Here is a 23065-nt window from a genome sequence, read left to right as displayed (position 1 = left end):
AGAGATGGCCGGTGGTGTTGAGTTCCTCCAGGGAATAGCTTTTCCCGTTTAGGTGTGAAAGGAAATAGGAGTCCAGTTGCTCCGCATCCCTTTCCTTGGTTCAGGCGTAGCCACCCTACCTATTCGGTGACTTCCTCGTCCCCCACAGTAAAACTATCCTGATCTAAATGAACAAAAATGTTCATGAGATGTTCCGACTGAGAGAATGCTTTCCAAAGACCCTCACTCTCAACTCTGCTCAGAAAGGATGTGAACGTTTTGGTTTCCACCTTGCAAGGTTCTGGGGCAAACAGCACAGAAAAGATGATATGGCTTAGGCTTAGAAAAAACCCACCTCGTTTCAGTTTTCGTGTTTTACATTTGAGTGGGCTTTTAATACATTCCTCACCGACACTGGTGGAATGGGCCCCTTTTCTTCTCTTTATAGGGGGGAAAAGAAAAAAAAACCACCACCACCCAACTGCTGCCCTTCGGTTTATTGTGGGAAGGAAAGAGTGGTTTACAGCCGTGCCAAAGTGCCCTCATCAAGGAACACTTTCTTAATGAGTGAATGTTGTGAGACTTCCTAAAGGCTTTTCAGGAAACTTCCAGCTAGAGTGGGTTAGCAAAAATTAACATCTGCCGCCCCCCCAATGGCTCCGTTCTCTTTCTGCCATTGGCAGCCGCGTAGTTCATTTTAGTCCTTTTCCCTCCAGCTCATTCCCCGACCAAAAGCAAACTTCTTAGCTCAGGCTTTCTATAATGAAAGAAACCTGCGTTGCTTTACAGTCGTTAAAAGTAAACAAAACCTACATCTTTTCCTCCGTGCCAATAGTAGTATCATGTTTATGCAGTAACCAGCAAAATATTTTGTAATTCACTTTCCCTTCTTGCTGGGCCTGAGCACCCTTTGTACTCCAGGGCACTGTAGTAGCTATAGACTCTTAACTGTTCTTAAAGGGCGAAGTATATTGTTGTTTAGACATCCTTTTCCTTTTTTCTTTTTATTTTGGCAGCCCACCACATTTTACAAAAATTGAAGCTTTAAAAAGAAAAGAACCAGACTGTGAGGTTGAACAGAACCAAATGTTAGGCTGTTTTGACAGGAAGACGTCATCAAATTCAGTACATAAATTCAGAATATAAACACGTGCCGTTGCTTCAAAGTTCATAGGGGATGCTAACCTGTCGCTTTTGTTTTGGCAACAATGTCGTGAACTTTTCCCGAGTGTACTCCTTTTGTCCCCGCAGAACTCGAATGAAGCAGGAATGAGAACTTTTTGGTAGGTAGGGAGTCACAGCATTAAACATTTTGAAATTTGTTGCGGCTTAAACAGTACTTGATTGGAATTCCACTAGACCTAGGCTACTCCCGTGGCTCGTATACAAGTACCTAGTCTGTGAACTCTTAAAAGCTCATGTACACTTCGTGATGCTTGTGCTTCCCTTTTGAAAAAGCGCGGTTTATTCTCCTTGAATTTAAAAACTGTATAGTACTCGAAACACACAATGTAAATAGTTATTACTCAGAAGTTAGCAGAGGGAAGTTTGTGACTTAAGGCTACGTGTTTGGGGGATGTTTTTTCTTCTTAAACTCCTCTAGTCCCGACATTCCTCTTTAAGGCCAAAGGAAAAGATGTGGATGTGCAGCATCCTAATGGAATGTTTCTGATGACCGTTATAAAACCTCTTGGCATCCTTAACTGACACATGTTCGGTTTTGAAAATACTGGTCCAAAAGTGGTTAGGGCCTGAAAACTAAACCTTTTGACACAAGGGTAAGTAGCACTGTATTTAGAAGGTGGCATTTATTCCCCAGGGCGGAGGGGAGAGAATGTGCTACGTTAACTCCATTATGACTCAAGCTTACGTGACTTGAGACGTTCAGGTTTTTTATTTGGCATATAAATGATGACCCTTGGGCACCAGCAACCGAAGTGATTCCCTAGGGCTAAGTAGATAATTAAACCATAAGTCTCTTCCCATTTTTATTTTGTACAGTAAAACGAAAGGTGCCGAAATACACTCTAGAAGCATAATAATAGAACGTAGAAGCTACTGAGATACAGTACAAAATGCTGGTGAGATTCGGATAACGAAACATTAGGGGCTGATTTGGAAGTACATTAAATAGCACCGTGCAGCCGAAAAGCAAATGTCTAGTTCTCTGCTATAGTCACTTAACTCTGCCCCTCACCTTTACTTTGGGATCATTAGAGGAATGAAGTTGGGGAGGGCGGTAGCGGACTGTGATCCCGGAGACTATTACTATGTACACTCGACTAACTGTTAAGCATCCATTCCGGAGGTTATCTGCTCGGAAACCTCCCTCCTGCCCACCCCCTAACTCATTTACTAACTTTCTACTGCGCCAGTGGAGCGACTGGTTCTGATATATTCAATAGTCAGAGGAAAGAGAGATTTGGGAATTCACCTCCACCTTGGAGAAAGAAGCTCAGAGTAGTTCCAAGACCAGAAGTTTTGCGCTAGGAGAAAATCGTACGGTTGTAAAAACAATTGTTAAAAGGGCAATGAGTAACATTTAGATTTGTTTTTCTCCTTTTACAGATTCATTTCCCTTGAACCAATCCTTTGCTTGTACATTACTTGCAGTTATCAATGGGGGTGTCTTAATTGAAGTATTAATGACCAGTGCTTTACTACATGGGAGAGAAACTATTAGGCGACTCATTAAAGAGAACATTACGCGTCCATACTAACCACTTTCCTGCGCGAATAATTTAACACCGAAAGAACAAACTTACAGGTGCCTGTATGTATGCAATTAACAATATTGTTGCACTGGAACTGAGTAGTTTGTGCACAAGGCTACAACAGCACAAGAGAGGGAGGGACCAGGGGAAAGAACAAGTACGGAGCCTGACAATAAAACCTAACCAGCTGCAAATGTAAACGGAAGGCATAAGGCAAAGCTCCCATAATAAGCTTTTTAACCTTCCTGGTTTGTGGCCCCTCCATGTCCTTTTGCAAGGGGATACTAACTTACTACAAAATTCTCTCCCTCCTTCCCTCCCCCCCTCACTCCTTTCAACTTAATTCAGTCCGAACCTTCTCGGTTTAACTTTTGCGGGACTGTTTTTTTAGCCATTGTTCCTGATCAATTGTTCACTGTAATTGAAGTGTCACTTTGTCACTATTTATTCCTTCAAACCTTGTGTGACATGCTAGATTCCCATGGATGTAGCTGATCATTTTTATTTTGTAAATATTACCTAACTTTACATAAACTATATCGTAATAAACTATTTTTGCACCACCCTTTCGCATGCTGTGTAATGTTAATGGGAGGGACTTGGCAGAGTGAACACAATTGTAGGGGGCCAGAATGGCAACTGAGTACTGAATAATCGATTTATTTACTTACAAGGAGGAACTTCGAGGCTATTTAAAGAAAAGTAATCGGCACATTTGTCAAAGTGTCAAATAGCCAACTGAAGTTGAAGAGGTTTTACTCTAGAAGAGCTCAACTCGGCCCGACCTTGTTAGGCTTACTTTCCTACTACTCGGTTTCAGAGACTGGAACGGAGCGCGCTTGCTCTCATTTTAAGGATGGGTTTAAACAACGAAAACTGAAGTTCATCTGGGTACAGCCCAAACAAGCACCAGGTGTCATAACTGAGGGTGAAGACGCGTTTGCACTTGTGTTTTTCTCTCTTGCTTTCATTAACTTTGTCCGACTACAAAGAATTACGCACCTGGAGACGGAGGGAGTTGTTCTGGGTTGATCCCGCTTGCACCAAACCCTGACGGACCCTTGGCCAGCTGCTTAAATTCACAGTCAATACTTCCAAGTCTACTCTTGCACAGGAGGTGTGAACACAAGCACTACTACCATGCTGTCAGGACTATAAAGCTATTTGATACTTGGTCTTTGAGTCGTGTTGAATTAGAGTTGTGAATCCCTTCGTTTCGGGAATTTTCAAATTCTATGCGTGGGGCCACTGGCTAAGCACGCTTTAATTGGTACTTTCTTAACCTCTGAATAGACAGCCCTTTACATTTAACTTTCACAGAAGTAGGCTAGGATTATTTCCCTATAATCATTAGTATGACCCCTCTGGAGGATTCTAGTTAGATTACGAATGCTTGTAATGGATGTTCTTCATATCTCATATCTGCCCATGGACACAGTCAAGAGGGAGCGAGCGTTCATCCCTCCGTCTTGCTCATTTCCCTCCCTAATCTCACCTGCCTCGACTAGTTAGTTACACCGGGCCCTCCTAGGGACTGGTTTCCACTTCCCACTGCCTACCTCTATGCCAAAACTTTGGAAAATAAGTTAATTCCCTGAATTGATTTTAAAGGGGCTATTTCAGAGCGGTAGTTTAATCTTATTTTGGCAGTGAGGGCAACTCAACTAATACACTGTTTGACAAACGTATCTGTGCGGGGTTAATGGGAAGATTCACGACCAAACTGGAGTATTTAGCAAGACTCCACTGTTTCTGATGCCTCAAGAGCAGATAGGCCTTTCTACAGCTCTGACGGGCTATACTTAGGCAATAATCCCTTTTGTCTCTTTAGGGGGACACCCTCAGCCTTCTAACATTTTCCTTTCCGAACATACATATCTGAAGGAACACAGACTAAACTTACTCAAGGAGAAACAAAGTGATTTTTTTTTTCCTCCTCCATATACAATCTCATCAAAACAGGTTCTTCCAATTGTAGCCTTAATTTGATGTGGTGGTGGCACCAAGAACTACTTTAGAAGAATTTAGTGCCTAATATGCACTTTACCAGTCAATGACCAGGACAAGATAAATGAAAAGACAGCAGGTAGTTCTACCTGACAACAATTAGATTGACTGGAGCTATCACTCAAATGAGATGGCCACCTCAACCCCCAAATACTGAATATTTCAAAATGGCCATTAGGAGTACCTAGGGGTAAACCCCTACGTTTAGCACTTTAGTCCCAGCAAGGTGAAAAGGACTGTTTTAGATTGTTCTTCAATCTATAATGAAATAAGATAAACATGTACATGGGGAGAAAAATAACTTGGAACACTGTCATGCATTGTTGAAAAAATGCAGAAAACTTATTCAAGATGTTTAACCTTTAAACTATGCCATCCAGGCAAAGACAACTGAAGAATGCTTGTGGCAGTTTCCAAAAAGGTAGGAATGGGAATGATTTTTCAAAAACACAAGGCAGGTATTGTTCTCTGACTAAAAGGATAGAAGGATGGAGGTGGGGTGTAGAAGTCCCTCTTCCCCACAGGGATTCAAAACCCGGCCATTTCATTTTTCCTTTCTACTAATCCTCCCTAGCAAATCGACTTGGGGCGCGCTTGACCACCTATGCGAACGATCATGGACCCAGAGTTATGGAAAAAAAAAATTGGTCAGGGCCAAAGAAGAGGCTAGAGACAAGTGTGCACGCACACACAAGCAGTACATCACATGGTCCAGCTTTAAATTAAGGGTTGTGCCACTTTTAAAACTATCCAACCTTTGTCAGTTGCCTATATTTTGGCTGGAGTTGAGGGCTCAGGCAGGCACTGTTTTCAAGTGAGGCAATTTCTCCAATAAATTCTAGCTAAATAAAGAGTACTTAGTATGGGTTATGTCCATTACCCTTCCCCCTCTGCCCAAAAAAAAAAAAAAAATGAGGACAATCTGGCAGGGCCAAGTTAAGCAGGAAGAAGGGAGATTACAGGAGGTGATAGGAGGAGAGAAGAGAAAAACAGAAGATGTTCTTTCTCTCCCCATTAACTCTTAAAGAGGGAGGCCATAAGAGAACATTTTGCCTTGAAAGAGAAAACTTAACACACTATTTGGATACCGGTCAAAATCCGGGCGCCTCTTTGCTACCTGTTTTAAAAGAACCAGGAATACAGAACTAAATATCACTATAAATACACTGCATGCGCTCTTTCAAGGTAAACATAACTTTTCAACATGCTAAAACAATTATTTTCTACCTCTAGGTTGTCTCTGAGCTGTTTCCCTTGACTTTTCTTGGGAGAAAAACGTGTAATTTGCTGGGTTGTACTCCTCCCAGATCCTTTCAAATTCTTCCAGGAAGGGCTTCACGTACTCTTCATCCTCCAAAATCAAAACATTCTCTCGATTGTTCTGAATGGCCTGTGTGGTCCAGTTGAGGGAACCCGTGATCAGCAGCTTCTTATCAATTACCGCAAACTTGTGATGCATGTAGCCAACGTCTTGATCATGCCGAACCTGGATGCCTGCAAAACGGAAATCCACCTGTTGTCACTTCACCCTGCTCGAAGTAAATATGTTTTTAGGCTGTATCGGCTTACTTCCGCCAGCACGGCTTTTCTGAACTCCTGCTTGGATATGAGACCGAACTATTCTGCAGTTTGCCACCGATGGTAATTTCAATGCCCCCGGGGACCTGCGTGGAATCCATCATCTCATAATAGACGAGCCCCCAGCAAAATACCCTGGGGGTCTACAATCCTTGGTTCTTGAGCTGCCCCCTACCCCAAAGGGCATTTGGAGGACTTTAACAGCAGAAGGCGTCACCTGAAACAATTAACCTTGGCCTACGGGAGACAAATCTCACAGTAATTTGAAAAGAAATAAAAAAAAACCATTGCATTGGCATCAGTATCTTTCGCAGGCACAGCCTGTGTGACTTTGGGCAAGTCACTTCTCTGCGCCTCAGTTACCTCATCTGTAAAAAGAGGATTAAGACTGTGAGCCCCCCGTGGGACAACCTGATCACCTTGAACAGTTCTTTGCACATAGCGCTTAATAAATGCCATCATTATTATTATTATTATTATTATTATAAAGCCCAACGGCCAAGGCACTTCCAACCTCATTTTCAATTGGACAAAGGGAGAGTTGGACTATATAGTGTTGGGCCCGATTTGCTTTGAGAATCCCAGATCGGGCTCGTGGGAACTGGGCAGATCTAAGGGTGTATGGTTGCCGATTTGTTGGTAAAAAAGTCACAACGAGCAGCAGGATCCCAGCAGGGGAGAGGGTTCAAGGGAGATTCAGGAATGAGTAATGGCAAGATTTTAAAACCTCTGCCAATCTGGTTCAAGACCTGACTTTAAGATTCCTGAGAGAGTGTGGCTGTTCCCAAGCCATTTTCCCCTGCTTGCCTTCTGAGCAAGGCTAGCCCTATGTGGTGGTACGGTGACAGCTGAACTTGGTACTGAAAAAAGATCTTTTAAAAACAGCTGCTGCTTGGAGACCTGTTAGAAGCCAAAGCACCAACTGCAAATCCACTTTCAAACCTTCGGCTATTCAGGACCTAATTCGAGGACATGAATGTGACAGTCACATAACAAGAAAAATCAAAAGTTATATACTCGCTACGGAGGGATTTCATTTGACTGCCCACCTTAAATCCATTGTTACTTTGGGCTGCCCAAATTCAGAACACTTTCATCTGCACGAGTCACAAACGAATTAGAATTTAAGGCCGTTTTAATTTATATTTGGTGACATTTCTCTTAAGTTTTATATAAAGGCTATGAGAGATCAACAATCAAATGTGAGCGTTACTTTAAAAGTTTGTCCTGAGCCTCCTAATATTGAGAAGCAGGGTGGCTTAGTGGACAGAGCACGGGACTGGGGGGTCAGAGGATCTGGGTTCTAATTCCAGCTCCACCACGTGTCTGCTGTGTGACCTTGGGCAAGTCACAACTTCTCTGTGCCTCAGTTACTTCACCTGTAAAATGGGATTAGGACTGTGAGTCCTATGTGGGACAGGGCCTAGCTGTGTGACCTTGGGCAAGTCACAACTTCTCTGTGCCTCAGTTACTTCACCTGTAAAATGGGATTAAGACTGTGAGTCCTATGTGGGACAGGGCCTAGCTGTGTGACCTTGGGCAAGTCACAACTTCTCTGTGCCTCAGTTATTTCACCTGTAAAACGGGATTAAGACTGTGCGTCCTATGTGGGACAGGGACTAGGCCCAACCTGGATTAATCTGTATCCATCCCAGCACTCAGTACTTAAATACCATTACAAAAAAACTAAACGTTTCATCAGGTCAGAAACAGAATTGGTGTCCACAAAGTGATTTAAAAAAAAAAATCTCCTGAATTAGAGTTCTCCATTTAAGCCCGTATTAGTCTTTTCATCTGAATAAGGATCTAACAACTATTTCCCATTTTCCTCAACATTACCAACCCCGGGGAAACTACCCCCTTTAAAGCAGCCAATTCTTATGTTCATTCATTCATTCAATCGCATTTATTGAGCGCTTACTGTGTGCAGAGCACTGTACTAAGCGCTTGGGAAGTACAAGTTGGCAACATATTGAGACGGTCCCTACCCAACAGTGGGCTCACAGTCTAGAAGGGGGAGACGGAGAACAATACAAAACATATTAACAAAATAAGCAGAATATATATATATATATATATATATAAATGCCTTATTAACCGGTTGGGGTGCTGCTCCTACGGCTCCTTCTTTTTTGGGCTCTTTGCTGTTCCCAAGTACTCGACCAAAAAGGGGTGGAGGGGTGGCAAAAGTGTATATTTATTCAATCGTATTTACTGAGCGCTTACCTTGTGCAGCGCACTATACTAAGCACTTGGGAGAGGACAATACAGCAATAAACAGTCACCTTCCCTGCCCACAATGGGCATGGGGAGACAGCCGTCAATATAAATAAATAAAATGAAGATATGTACATTAAGTCTTCTGTGGCTGGGAGAGGGGAAGAGCAAAGGGAGCAAGACAAGGGCGACGGAGAAAGGAGTGGGAGATGAGGAAAAGTGGGGCTTCTTATCCCGGGGTTTGGGGTTGTCTTTTAAGAGAAGTTAAAAGGTGGGGTGAATGAGAGTGTTTGAAGCTTCTTTTTCATTTCCCCAAGTTATTCCTGCGGCTTTGCGAGGGGCAGTTGCGGATGGGCTGGGGGTCAGTCAGGGAGTTGGGGTCCCTGCTGGACGGAGGCCTTGAGCTTCCCTCGGCTCACGCACGAGAACCACCACTCATTCCTTCATTCACCCACTCCTATGTATTGAGCGCTTAACAGTGGGGGAAAAAAGCAGGATAGAAAGACCATCCATTCTTTTGAAACGTGGTGCTGGAGACGGCTTTTGCGAACGCCATGGACGGCCCGAAAAAACAAATAATAATAATGACGGCGCTTACTATGTGCAAAGCACTGTTCTAAGCGCTGGGGAGGTTGCAAGGTGATCAGGTTGTCCCACGGGGGGCTCCGTCTTCATCCCCGTTTGGCAGATGAGGGAACTGAGGCCCAGAGAAGGGACTTGTCATCATCATCATCAATCGTATTTATTGAGCGCTTACTATGTGCAGAGCACTGTACTAAGCGCTTGGGAAGTACAAATTGGCAACATCTAGAGACAGTCCCTACCCAACAGTGTGCTCACAGTCTAAAAGGGGGAGGCAGAGAACAAAACCAAACATACTAACAAAATAAAATAAATAGAATAGCTATGTACAAGCAAAATAAATAAATAAATAAATTAGTCAACCAGCTGACAAGTGGCGGAGCCGGGATTTGAACCCAGGACCTCCGACTCCAAAGCCCGGGCTCTTTCCACCGAGCCACGCTGGCCCTCCCAAACAAATGGACTTGGGAGCAAAGGAAGCCAAAGCGGTGTGGACTTGGACGAGCGTATTTTGGCCACCTCAGCGGGAGGCCTAAACTCTCCGGAGAAGACCCGACTGGTAGGAACGGTCCCGGGAAAAGGAGGAAGGGTCAGCCCGGCGGGTCGAAGGTTAGAGCCCCCCAACAGCGAGGACGGAAGAACTGTCCGCGGGCTTGCGGGTTGTGGCAGAGGACAAGGACCCGCTGGAGAAAGGACATCCTCGGAGTCGCTAGGGATCGGAAACCACTCAACGGCCCGTAATAATTAATTACCAGGTGCGGAGCACTGTACTAAACGCCCGGGGAAAGTCCAAGACAACACTGGACGGGGAGATTCCCTGCCCACGACGAGCTTACGGTCTGGGGGTGGGGGAGAGGAGGCCAGGCATCCATACAAATAAATAAAACTACAGATAGTGACATCAATTTGTACTTCCCAAGCGCTTAGTGCAGTGCTCTGCACATAGTCAGCGCTCAATAAATACGATTGATGATGATGATAAAGGTTGGGGAGCAGGGGGTTGGGGGGGATACCTCTCAGCCCGGGGGGAGAATGTCAAACAATGTGTCTCTCCCAGGTGATTCGCGGCCCCCTCTCCCCCGCAAAAAAAGACACATAAAAGGCAGGAGGAGTCCCTGAATACGCACCCCCCCAAAGACCCATAAAAGGCAAGAGGAGGGTCCCTGAACAACCCCCTAATAATGATAATAATAATAATAATAATGGTGTATTAAGCTCTTACTTTGTGGCAGGCACTGCACTAAGCGCTGGGGTGGATATGAGGTAATTGGGTTGTCCCGCGTGGGGCTCACAGTCTTAATCCCCCTTTTACCGATGAGGGAACTGAGGCCCAGAGAAGGGAAGTGGCTCGCCCAAGGCCACACAGAGCAGACAAGTGACGGAGGCAGGATTAGAATCCATGACCTTCTGACCCCCAGGCCCGTGTTCTACCTACTACACCGTACTTCCCCCTCCCTTTCATCATTCAAGTGCATGTACTGAGCGCTTATTGGGTACACAGCACTGTACTAAGCGCTTGAGTGAGTACAATAGAGGCTTAGTGGCAAGAGCACGGGCTTGGAAGTCAGAGGACGTGGGTTCTAATCCCAGCTCTGCCACTCGTCTGCTGTGTGACCCTGGGAAAGTCGCTTTCCTTCTCTGTGCCTCAGTTCCCTCATCTGTAAAAGGGGGATTAAGACTGGGGGGGTCCCACGTGGGACACCCTGATCACCTTGTAATAATAATAATAACAATGGCATTTATTAAGCGCTTACTATGTGCAAAGCACTTACTATGTGCAAAGCACTAGGGGCTTGGAACAGTGCTTGGCACATGGTAAGCGCTTAACAAACACCATTCGTGACTATCAGTATTCGCGGCTCAGTGGAAAGAGCCCGGGATTGGGAGTCAAAGGTCATGGGTTCTAATCCCGGCTCCGCCGCTTGTCAGCTGTGTGACTTTGGGCAAGTCACTTCACTGGGCCTCAGTGACCCCATCTGTAAAATAGGGGTGAAGACTGGGAGCCCCATGTGGGACCACCTGATTACCTTGTATCTACAGTACTTGGCTCATAGTAAGCGCTTAACAAATGCCATCATTATCATTATTATTATTATTACCCCAGAGCTTAAAACAGCGCTTGGCCCAGAGTAAGTGCTTAACAAATACCATCATTATTATTATTATCTCGACTCTGCCGCTTGTCAGCTTGGTGACTTTGGGCAAGTCAATTCTCGGGGCCTCAGTGACCTCATCTGGAAAATGGGGGGTGAAGACTGAGAGCCCCACATGGGACAACCTGATCACCTTGTGTCTTCCCCGGCGCTTAAAAGAGTACTTGGCACATGGTAAGCGCTTAATAAATTCCACCATTATCATTATTATTAAAATGAGGATGAAGACTGCGAGCCCCCCATGGGACAACCCGATCACCTTGTAACCTTCCCGGCGCTTAGCACAGTGCTTGGCACATGGTAAGCGCTTAACAAATGCCATCATTATCGTTATTATTAAAACGGGGATGAAGTCTGCGAGCCCCCCATGGGACAATCCGATCACCTTATAACCTCCCCGGCGCTTAGCACAGTGCTTGGCACATAATAAGCGCTTAGCAAATGCCATCATTACTGTTATTATTAAAATGGGGATGAAGTCTGTGAGACCCCCATGGGATGACCTGATCACCCTGTAGAATAATAATAATAATGATGGCATTTATTATATGTTGCCAACTTGTACTTCCCAAGCTTTTAGTCCAGCGCTCTAGACTGTGAGCCCACTGTTGGGTAGGGACCGTCTCTATGTGTTGCCAACTTGTACTTCCCAAGCGCTTAGTACAGTGCTCTGCACACAGTAAGCGCTCAATAAATATGATTGATTGATTGATTGGTTGAATGAATGCAAAGCACTGCTCTAAGTGCTGGGCACTGTTCTAAGCGCTTGTATCCTCCCCAGCGCTTAGCAAAGGCTAAGCGCATAACAAATGTCATCATTATTGTTATTATTAAAATGGGGATGAAGACTGTGAGCCCCCCCATGCGACAACCTGATCACCTTGTATAATAATGATAATGATGGCATTTATTAAGTGCTTACTATGGGCAACGCACTGTTCTAAGCGCTTGTAACCTCCCCAGCGCTTAGCATAGAGTAGGTGCTTGGCAACTCCCAGATCATCTTTGTGCAGAAACGCTCTGGGCATGTTACTGCCCTCCTCAAAAATCTGCAGTGGCTACCAATCAACCTATGCATCAGGCAAAAACTCCTCCCCCTGGGCTTCCAGGCTGTCCATCCATCCCCTGGCCCCCTCCTACCTCACCTCCCTTCTGTCCTTCTCCAGCCCAGCCCGCACCCTCCGCTCCTCTGCCACCATTAACCTCCTCACCGGGCCTCATTTTCGCCCGTCCCGCCGTCGACCCCCCGGGCCACGTCCTCCCCCGGGCCTGGAATGCCCTCCCTCTGCCCATCCGCCAAGCTCGCTCTCTTCCTCCCTTCAAGGCCCTACAGAGAGCTCACCTCCTCCAGGAGGCCTTCCCACACTCAGCCCCTTTTTCCTCTCCTCCTCCCCACCCTACCTCCTTCCCCTCCCCACAGCACCTGTATATATGTTTGTACAGATTCATTACTCTACTTGACTTGTCCGTATTTACCATTCTATTTATTTTGTCAACGACGTGCATCTAGCTTTACTTCTATTTATTCTGATGACTTGACACCTGTGTCCATGTTCTGTTTTGTTGTCCGTCTCCCTCTTCTAGGCTGTAAGCCCGTTGTGGGGTAGGGACCGTCTCTATGTGTTGCCAACTTGTCCTTCCCAAGCGTTAGTCCAGTGCTCTGCACACAGTAAGCGCTCAATAAATACGACTGAATGAATGAATGATTGCTGTGCCTCAAGCTTTACTTCTATTTATTCTGACGGTTTTGACACCTGTCTCCATGTTTTGTTTTGTTGTCCGTCTCCCCCTTCTAGACTGTGAGCCCGTTGTTGGGGAGGGACCGTCTCTATATCAATCAATCAATCGTATTTACTGAGCGCTTACTGTGTGCAGAGCCATCAGAATAAATAGAAGTAAAACTAGATGCACATTATTCATTCATTCATTCGTATTTATTGAGTGCTTACTGTGTGCAGAACACTGGACTAAGCGCTTGGGAAGTACAAGTTGGCAACATATAGAGACAGTCCCTACCCAACAGCAGGCTCACAGTCTAGAAAATCAATCAATCGTATTTATTGAGCGCTTACTGTGTGCAGAGCACTGTACTAAGCTCTCGGAAAGTCCAAGTCAGCAACATCTAGAGACGGTCCCTACCCAACAGTGGGCTCGCAGTCTAGAAGCGGGAGACAGAGAACAAAACATATTAACAAAATAAAATAAATAGAATAGATATGTACAAGTAAAATAGAGTAATAAATACGTACAAATATATATGTAATATATATATGCTATATGTTGCCAACTTGTACTTCCCAAGCGCTTAGTCCAGTGTTCTGCACACAGTAAGCGCTCAATAAATACGAATGAATGAATGAATAATGTGCATCTAGTTTTACTTCTATTTATTCTGATGGCTTTCACACCTGTCTCCAGGTTTTGTTTTGTTCTCCGTCTCCCTCTTCTAGACCGTGAGCCCATTGTTGGGTAGGGACCGTCTCTATGTGTTGCCAACTTGTCCTTCCCAAGCGCTTAGTCCAGTGCTGTGTACGCAGTAAGCGTTCAATAAATACGATTGAATGAATGAATGATGTGCATCTAGCTTTACTTCCGTTTATTCTGACGACTTGACAGTAAGCGCTCAATAAGTACGACTGAATGAATGAATAAGGACCATCTCTAGATGTTACCGACTCGTCCTTCCCAAGCGCTTAGTCCAGTGCTCTGCACGCAGTAAGCGCTCAATAAATACGATTGAATGAATGATGTGCAAACAGCTTTACTTCCGTTTATTTAGACGACACGGTAAGCGCTCAATAAGTACGACTGAATGCATGAATCAGGACCGTCTCTAGATGTTACCGACTCGTCCTTCCCGAGCGCTTAGTCCAGTGCTGTGCACGCGTAGGCATTCAATAAATAGGATTGAATGAATAAATAAATGATGTGACCTAGCTTTACTTCTATGTATTCTGACGACTTGACACGGTAAGTGCTCAATAAGTATGACAGAATGAATCAGGCCCGTCTCTAGGTAAGTGCTCAATAAGTACAATTGAATGAATGAATCAGACCCGTCTCTAGGTAAGCGCACAATAAGTACGATTGAATGAATAAATAAAGACCGTCTCTAGGTAAGCGCTCAATAAGTACAACTGAATGAATGACTCAGGACCGTCTCTAGGTAAGCGCTCAATAAGTACAACTGAATGAATGACTCAGGACAGTCTCTAGGTAAGCGCTCAATAAGTACGATTGAATGAATGAATACAGACCCTCTCTAGATGTTACCGGCTCATCCTTCCCAAGCGCTTAGTCCAGTGCTCTGCACGCAGTAAGCGCTCAATAAATATGACTGAATGAATGAAGCACATCTAGCTTTACTTCTATTTATTCAGACGACTTGACACAGTAAGCGCCCAGTAAGTGCAATTGAATGAATGAATCAGGACCATCTCTAGGTAAGCGCTCAATAAGTACGATTGAATGAATGAATGAATCAGGCCCGTCTCTAGGTAAGCGCTCCATAAGTACGACTGAATGAATGAATCAGGACCATCTCTAGGTAAGCGCTCAATAAGCGCGACTGAATGAATGAATAAGGACCGTCTCTAGGTAAGCGCTCAATAAGTACGACTAAATGAATGAATCAGGACCGTCTCTAGGTAAGTGCTCAATAAGTACGACTGAATGAATGAATCAGGACCGTCTCTAGGTGAGCGCTCAATAAGTACGATTGAATGAATGAATGAATCAGGCCCGTCTCTAGGTAAGTGCTCCATAAGTCCGACTGAATGAACGAATCAGGACCGTCTCTAGGTAAGCACTCAATAAGTACGATTCAATGAATGAATAAGGCCCACCTTTAGGTAAGCGCCCAATAAGTCCGATTAAATGAATGCATCAGGACCGTCTCTAGGTAAGTGCTCAATCAATCAGTATGATTGAATGAATGAATAAGGACCATCTCTAGGTAAGTGCTCAATCAGTATAATTGAATGAATAAATCAGGACCGTCTTTACGTAAGCGCTCAATAAGTACGATTGAATGAATGAATAAGGACTGTCTCTAGGTAAGCGCTCAATAAGTACGACTGAATGAATGAATCAGGACCGTCTCTAGATGTTACCGACTCGTCCTTCCCGAGCGCTTAGTCCAGTGCTCTGCACGCAGTAAGTGCTCAATAAGTACGATTCAATGAATGAATACGGACCGTCTCTAGATGTTACCGACTTGTCCTTCCCGAGCGCTTAGTCCAGTGCTGTGCTCGCAATGAGCGCTCAATAAGTACGACTGAATGAATGAATGAATCAGGCCCGTCTCTAGGTAAGTATGCTCCATAAGTACGACTGAATGAACGAATCAAGCCCATCTCTAGGTAAATGCTCAATAAGTACGACTGAATGAATTAGGACCGTCTCTCGGTAAGCACTCAATAAGTACGACTGAATGAACGACTCAGGACCGTCTCTAGGGAAGCGCTCAATAAGTATGATTGAATGAATGAATCAGACCTGTCTCTAGGTAAGCGCACAATAAGTACGATTGAATGAATAAATAAAGACCGTCTCTAGATAACCGCTCAATAAGTACAACTGAATGAATGACTCAGGACCGTCTCTAGGTAAGCGCTCAATAAGTACAATTGAATGAATGAATCAGACCTGTCTCTAGGTAAGCGCACAATAAGTACGACTGAATGAATACAGACCCTCTCTAGATGTTACCGACTCATCCTTCCCAAGCGCTTAGTCCAGTGCTCTGCATGCAGTAAGCGCTCAATAAATACGACTGAATGAATGAAGCACATCTAGCTTTACTTCTATTTATTCTGACTTGACACAGTAAGCGCCCAATAAGTGCAACTGAATGAATGAATCAGGACCGTCTCTAGGTAAGTGCTCAATAAGTCCGACTGAATGAACGAATCAGGCCCATCTCTAGGTAAGTGCTCAATAAGTACAACTGAATGAATCAGGACCATCTCTAGGTAAGTGCTCAATAAGTACGACTGAATGAACGAATCAGGACCATCTCTAGGTAAGCGCTCAATAAGTCCGACTGAATGAATTAGGACAATCTCTAGGTAAGCGCTCAATAAGTACGACTGAATGAACGAATCAGGACCGTCTCTAGGGAAGCGCTCAGTAAGTATGATTGAATGAATGAATCAGGCCCGTCTCTAGGTAAGCGCTCAATAAGTCCGACTGAATGAACGAATCAGGCCCGTCTCTAGGTAAGTGCTCAATAAGTACGACTGAATGAATTAGGACCGTCTCTAGGTAAGTGCTCAATAAGTATGGCTGAATGACCGAATCAGGACTGTCCTGAGGTAAGCGCTCAATAAGTACGACTGAATGAACGAATCAGGACCATCTCTAGGCAAGTGCTCCATAAGTATGACTGAATGACCGAATCAGGACCGTCTTGAGGTAAGTGCTCAATAAGTACGACTGAATGAATGAATCAGGACCGACCCTCGGTAAGTGCTCCATAAGTCCGACTGAATGAATGAATAAGGCCCACCTTTAGGGAAGCGCTCAATAAGTATGATTGAACAAATGGATCAGCACCATCTCTAGGTAAGTGCTCTATAAGTACGACTGAATGAATGAATCAGGCCCGTCGCTAGGTAAGTGCTCAATAAGCCCGACTGAATGGACGAATCAGGCCCGTCTCTAGGTAAGCGCTCAATAAGTCCGACTGAATGAATTAGGACAATCTCTAGGTAAGCGCTCAATAAGTACGACTGAATGAACGAATCAGGACCGTCTCTAGGGAAGCGCTCAGTAAGTATGATTGAATGAATGAATCAGGCCCGTCTCTAGGTAAGCGCTCAATAAGTCCGACTGAATGAACGAATCAGGCCCGTCTCTAGGTAAGTGCTCAATAAGTACGACTGAATGAATTAGGACCATCTCTAGGTAAGCGCTCAATAAGTATGACTGAATGACCGAATCAGGACTGTCCTGAGGTAAGCGCTCAATAAGTACGACTGAATGAATGAATCAGGCCCATCTCTAGGTAAGTGCTCAATAAGTACGACTGAATGAACGAATCAGGACCGTCTCTAGGGAAGCGCTCAATAAGTACGACTGAACGAATCAGGCCCGTCTTGAGGTAAGCGCTCAACAAGTCCGACTGAATGAATGAATCAGGCCCGTCTCTAGGTAAGCGCTCAATAAGTACGACTGAATGACCGAATCAGGACTGTCCTGAGGTAAGCGCTCAATAAGTACAACTGAATGAATGAATAAGGCCTATCTTTAGGTAAGCGCTCAATAAGTACGACTGAATGAATTAGGACCGTCTCTAGGTAAGCGCTCAATAAGTATGAGTGAATGACCGAATCAGGACTGTCCTGAGGTAAGCGCTCAATAAGTACGACTGAATGAATGAATCAGGCCCATCTCTAGGTAAGTGCTCAATAAGTCCGACTGAATGAACGAATCAGGACCGTCTCTAGGGAAGCGCTCAATAAGTACGACTGAACGAATCAGGCCCGTCTTGAGGTAAGCGCTCAACAAGTCCGACTGAATGAATGAATCAGGCCCGTCTCTAGGTAAGCGCTCAATAAGTACGACTGAATGACCGAATCAGGACTGTCCTGAGGTAAGCGCTCAATAAGTACAACTGAATGAATGAATAAGGCCTATCTTTAGGTAAGCGCTCAATAAGTACGACTGAATGAATTAGGACCGTCTCTAGGTAAGCGCTCAATAAGTATGACTGAATGACCGAATCAGGACTGTCCTGAGGTAAGCGCTCAATAAGTACGACTGAATGAATGAATCAGGCCCATCTCTAGGTAAGTGCTCAATAAGTACGACTGAATGAACGAATCAGGACCGTCTCTAGGGAAGCGCTCAATAAGTACGACTGAACGAATCAGGCCCGTCTTGAGGTAAGCGCTCAACAAGTCCGACTGAATGAATGAATCAGGCCCGTCTCTAGGTAAGCGCTCAATAAGTACGACTGAATGACCGAATCAGGCCCGTCTCGAGGTAAGCGCTCAATAAGTACAACTGAATGAATGAATAAGGCCTATCTTTAGGTAAGCGCTCAATAAGTACGACTGAATGAACGAATCAGGACCGTCTCCACGGAAGCGCTCAGTAAGTACGACTGAATGAACGAATCAGGCCCGTCTGTAGGGAAGCGCTCAGTAAGTACGACAATGAATGGATCAGGCCCGTGTCTAGGGAAGCGCTCAATAAGTATGACTGACTGACTGACGGGGGCCCGTCTCGAGGTGTCACCGCCTCGTCCTTCCCAAGCGCTCCGACCGGCGCCGCGCGGGCAGCGGGCGCCGCTCAATAAGTAGGGCTGAACGAGTGAATGAATGCGGCGCATCTCGCTTGACTGCCATCGGTTCTGAGGACTTGACACGGTGAGCGCTCAGTAAATAGGCCCGGGCCAACGGACGGACGCACCAACGAGCGGACGAGCGCGTGCACCAACGAACGAGCGCGCGCACGAACGCACGAACGCATGAACGAGCGCGCGCACGAACGCACCAACGAGCGCGCGCACGAACGCACCAACGAACGGACGAGCGCGCGCGCACGAACGCACGGGCACACGAACGAACGCGCGCACGCACGCACACACGAACGAACGCACGCGCGCGCGCACGAACGAGCGCACGAACGCACGCACGCGCGCACGAACGCAGGAACGAGCGCACGCACTGTTGTGAACGGGTTTGTCTGATCTCCATTTTGTTCCCATCCCTTTGTACACCCTTCTTCATGGAAGAAGAATGCCCACCAAAACTTCCCGCCACAAAACCTGCCTAACCAAGGCCTCCCCCACCCTGACCTGCCTGACAAAAGCCATCCCTGTTGTCCACTAGCGGACTTGACATGACTGACTCCATTTTGTGCAGGCTGAGAGAACAACTCCTTTTTGTTCTGTCTGCAACAGATGCCTTCAAGGCCATTAAACAAGTAACACTTATCTGTGTAAGGTCGTAGGTCAGATGCCATCCTGACAAGACAGTGACAACAGAAGATAACAGAATTTACACCTATTTATACAAGGCCATATGGCAGATAACAACCTTTACAAGGCAGTAAAAACAGAGAATTTACAGCATCCTTTTGTCCTAATTGGATTCCTGAAATTCCTAAATGCTCCCTCCCATGTTGCTGTAACTGAATAAAAGACGCAGTGAGAATGGGATCAGGGCTGCTTGATCTGGGTCCCTGGCCCCTTGCAGCCGCGCGCTAATAAAATCCACTTCTAAATTTCTACTTGGGTCTCACTCGCTGATTCTCGGCACAACAGCACGAGCGCACGAACGGACGCACGAACGCGCGCACAAACGAAAGCACGCGCGCACGAACGAACGCGCGCGCGCACGAACGAGCAAAGGAACGAGCGCGCGCGCGCACGAACGAGCGCACGCAGGAGCGCGAGCACGAACGAACGCACGCGGGCACGAACGAGCGCACGCGCGCAAGCGCGCACGAACGAGCGCACGCAGGAGCGCGAGCACGAACGAACGCACGAGCGCACGAACGAAGGAGCGCACGCACAAGCGCACGAACGCGCGCACGAACGCACGCACGAACGAACGCGTGCGCGCACGAACGAGCGCACGAACGAGCGCGCGCGCGCACGAACGAAGGAGCGCACGCACAAGCGCACGAACGCACGCACGCAGGAGCGCGAGCACGCACGCAGGAGCGCGAGCACGCACGCAGGAGCGCACGCACGCAGGAGCGCACGCACGCACGCGCGCACGAACGAAGGAGCGCGCGCGCACGAGCGCGTGTACGCCCGCCCGCACGAACGAGCGCACGCACGATCGCAGGGTCTCCCTCAGGGCCGACGGGGAGGAGGCGGTGCGGTGGGAGGCGCTGGCTTACCGGCTTTCCTCAGCCTGCCGATCTGGGATCCGTTGAGGGCCATGTAGTCGCAGTCGGTGACGACGCGGACGCGGACGCCCCGCTGGTGGAGCAGCTGCACGGCGCGGCCCAGCTGCGGGCTGGAGAAGGCGAACAGGCACAGCTCCAGGCTGGACCGCGCCGACAGCACGGCCCGCAGCAGGCGGCTCAGCGCGCTGTCGCCGTGGGGCAGGCGGCACGGGCACCGGCACGGACCGTCGGGGGGCGGCGCCGCCCCGGGTCCGGCCCCGGCCCCGGCCTCCTCCTCCTCCTCCGCCCCCCGCTCCCCGGCCGCCGCCGCCGCCGCCTCCTCCCCCCCGTCCCCCTCCGCCCCGGCCCCGGCCCTTAGCAGGGCCTCGGTGCAGGTCACTTGGGAGGGGAAGAAGAGCACCCCCCGCCGCAGGGGGGCCCCGGCCCGGGCCCCGGCCCCTGGGCTCCTCCCCCGCCGCCCCCGCCAGCGCCTCAGCGCCAGGCACAGCGCTTCCACGGCCAGCGTCAGCCCCGCCGCCGCCAGGCCCAACGACGCCCACGGCACGCGGCCCATGCTCTCCAGAGGACACTCAGACTGTGCCGTATCCAACGCTGCCCCGCGAGACCCCCCCCCCAACCCCCGCCGGCCCGCTCGGACTGCGCCTGCGCCGCCCCCCGCGGCACGTGCCCCCTCCCCGGGCTCTGGGACTGCGCCTGCGCCGCCTCCTGGCCCACCCCCCACCTCGACGCCCGCGGCACGTGCCCCCCCCCCACCGGGTTCTGGGACTGCGCCTGCGCCGCCCCCCCAGGCACATACCCCCCCCCTCCCCCGAGCTCTGGGACTGCGCCTGCGCCGCCTCCTGCCCCCCCCCCCCCCCTCGACGCCCGCGGCACGTGCTCCCCCTGGGTTCTGGGACTGCGCCTGCGCCGCTCCCGCCCCCCCCCCCGGGTTCTGGGACTGCGCCTGCGCCGCCCCCAGCGGCACGTGCCCCCCTCCCCCGAGCTCGGACTGCGCCTGCGCCGACTCTGCCCCCCCGCCCCTTACTTTTTCCCCACCTCGACGCCCGCGACCCGTGCCGCCCACCCCCGGGCTCTGGGACTGCGCCTGCGCCGCCTCCAGCCCCTCCCACTTCTCCCCTCCTCGACGCCCGCGGCACGTGCCCCCCTCCCCCGAGTTCTGGGACTGCGCCTGCGCCTACTCTGGGGGATCCCGCCCATGGCACGGGCTCTGGGACTGCGCCTGCGCCGCTTCCAGCCCCTCTCCCCCCCACCTCGACGCCCGCGGCATATGCCCCGCCACCCCTGGCTCTGGGACTGCGCCTGCGCCGACTCCCGCGGCACGTGCCCCCCCCTTCCCCGACCTCTGGGACTGCGCCTGCGCCGGCTCCGGGGAACGCCCAAGGCACGGGCTCTGGGACTGCGCCTGCGCCGCCCCTCGCGGCACGTGCCCTCTTCCCCCAATCAATCAATCAGTTGTATTTATTGAGCGCTTACTGTGTGCACAGCACTGGACTAAGCGCTTGGGAAGTACAAGTTGGCAACATATCTAGAGACAGTCCCTACCCAACAGTGGGCTCACACCCTAAAAGGGGGAGACAGAGAACAAAACCAAACATACTAACCGAATAAAATAAATAGAATAGATATGTACAAGTAAAATAGAGTAATGAATATGTACATACATATATACAGGTATATATAAGTCCCCCAGACTTTGGGACTGCGCCTGCACCAGCTCCGCCCTCGGGCCCCCCACCACCACTTTCTCCCCACCTCGACGCCCACGGCACGTGCCCCCCCTCCCCCGAGCTCGGGGACTGCGCCTGCGCCGACTCTGCCCCCCCCCCCCCTTTCTCCCCACCTCGACGCCCACGGCACGTGCTCCCCTGGTCTCTGGTACTGCGCCTGCGCCGCCTCCAGACCTACCTCGACACCCGTGGCACGCTCCTCCTTGGGCTCCGGGACTGCGCCTGCGCAGCCTCCACCCCCCTCCCACCCGTCTCTGGGACTGCGCCTGCGCAGCCTCCAGGCCCCGCCCCCCGGTCACTGGGACCGCGCCTGCGCCGTCGCCACGTGCCCAAGCGAGTCGGCCCCGCCCCCCAAGCCACGTGATCACGTGGAGATTGGGTTCCCAGGCACCTTGCAGGCCCCATTCATTCAGTCGTATTTATTGAGCGCTTACTGTGTGCAGAGCACTGGACTAAGCGCTTGGGAAGTCCAAGTTGGCAACATATAGAGACAGTCCCTACCCAACAGTGGGCTCACCGTCTAGAAGTGCTTCTTATAGGTAGTACAGTGCTCTGCACATAGTAAGCGCTCAATAAATACAATTGATGATGACGATGATGAGGTAGATTTGGATGGACTGTTCGCAGCCATTAACGGTCTGACTGTGAAACTCCCCTTCCACAGCCAGGGCTTTTAATAAGAAAAATCTTCTTCAAAGCAAAGTACCTATGACACCTGTCTTCATAAACAAGCCATCTTTCAACAAGCCCTACGGCCTCGCTCAGTGCTGTTGTACGCTACACAAACACCACCAGATTTTCTCCGTTTTACAAAAATACGTCTTTATTGTGTTTAATTAATGCTCCCTTGCACTATACAGATACCTAGTCATAAAAACCTAGTCTGTAAGTTAAATACAATTTAAATATACGCCCCCCCACCCCCGAAAAAGAAAACTACAGGCAGATCTGCAAAAAAAAAATTTTGCTACAACCTCCCCTCTGAACAATGGACTCCTGGGAAATGCAATTGGGTTATTCGGGTTAAAAAAGAAAGCATATTCTGGAAAGAGTGTTCTATAGCAAAATGTCAACTTTTCAACCTGCATTTCGGGGTATAAAGAATAGCAGATGGGACTGTGGCAGATTTCGTGACTGTGGTTCCAACGGCTGCATCAAGAATTGGGATGTTAAATGCCTGGATTTGACACCTGGGTAAAAAAGCACCATCATTAAATGAACCCAACCAGCATTCCTACTTGAA

General features: G+C 48.4%; 1 protein-coding gene across 1 annotated transcript; it reads right to left on the bottom strand.

Annotated features, from left to right (window-relative positions):
- Positions 1-1018: 1018 nt before the first annotated feature.
- On the bottom strand, positions 1019-20648 carry PLD6 (phospholipase D family member 6). Its single transcript, XM_038762792.1, has 4 exons — positions 20446-20648; positions 20087-20346; positions 5928-6194; positions 1019-5817 (listed from the first exon to the last, which is right to left on the bottom strand). Exons 1-4 carry the CDS (start codon positions 20646-20648, stop codon positions 5792-5794), a joined length of 756 nt encoding a protein of 251 aa, XP_038618720.1. The 3' UTR covers positions 1019-5791.
- Positions 20649-23065: the final 2417 nt, after the last annotated feature.

This window comes from Tachyglossus aculeatus, chromosome 21, assembly GCF_015852505.1.
Source record: "Tachyglossus aculeatus isolate mTacAcu1 chromosome 21, mTacAcu1.pri, whole genome shotgun sequence".
NCBI classification, from domain to species: domain Eukaryota; kingdom Metazoa; phylum Chordata; class Mammalia; order Monotremata; family Tachyglossidae; genus Tachyglossus; species Tachyglossus aculeatus.
This window is presented reverse-complemented; position numbering and strand designations above follow the sequence as displayed.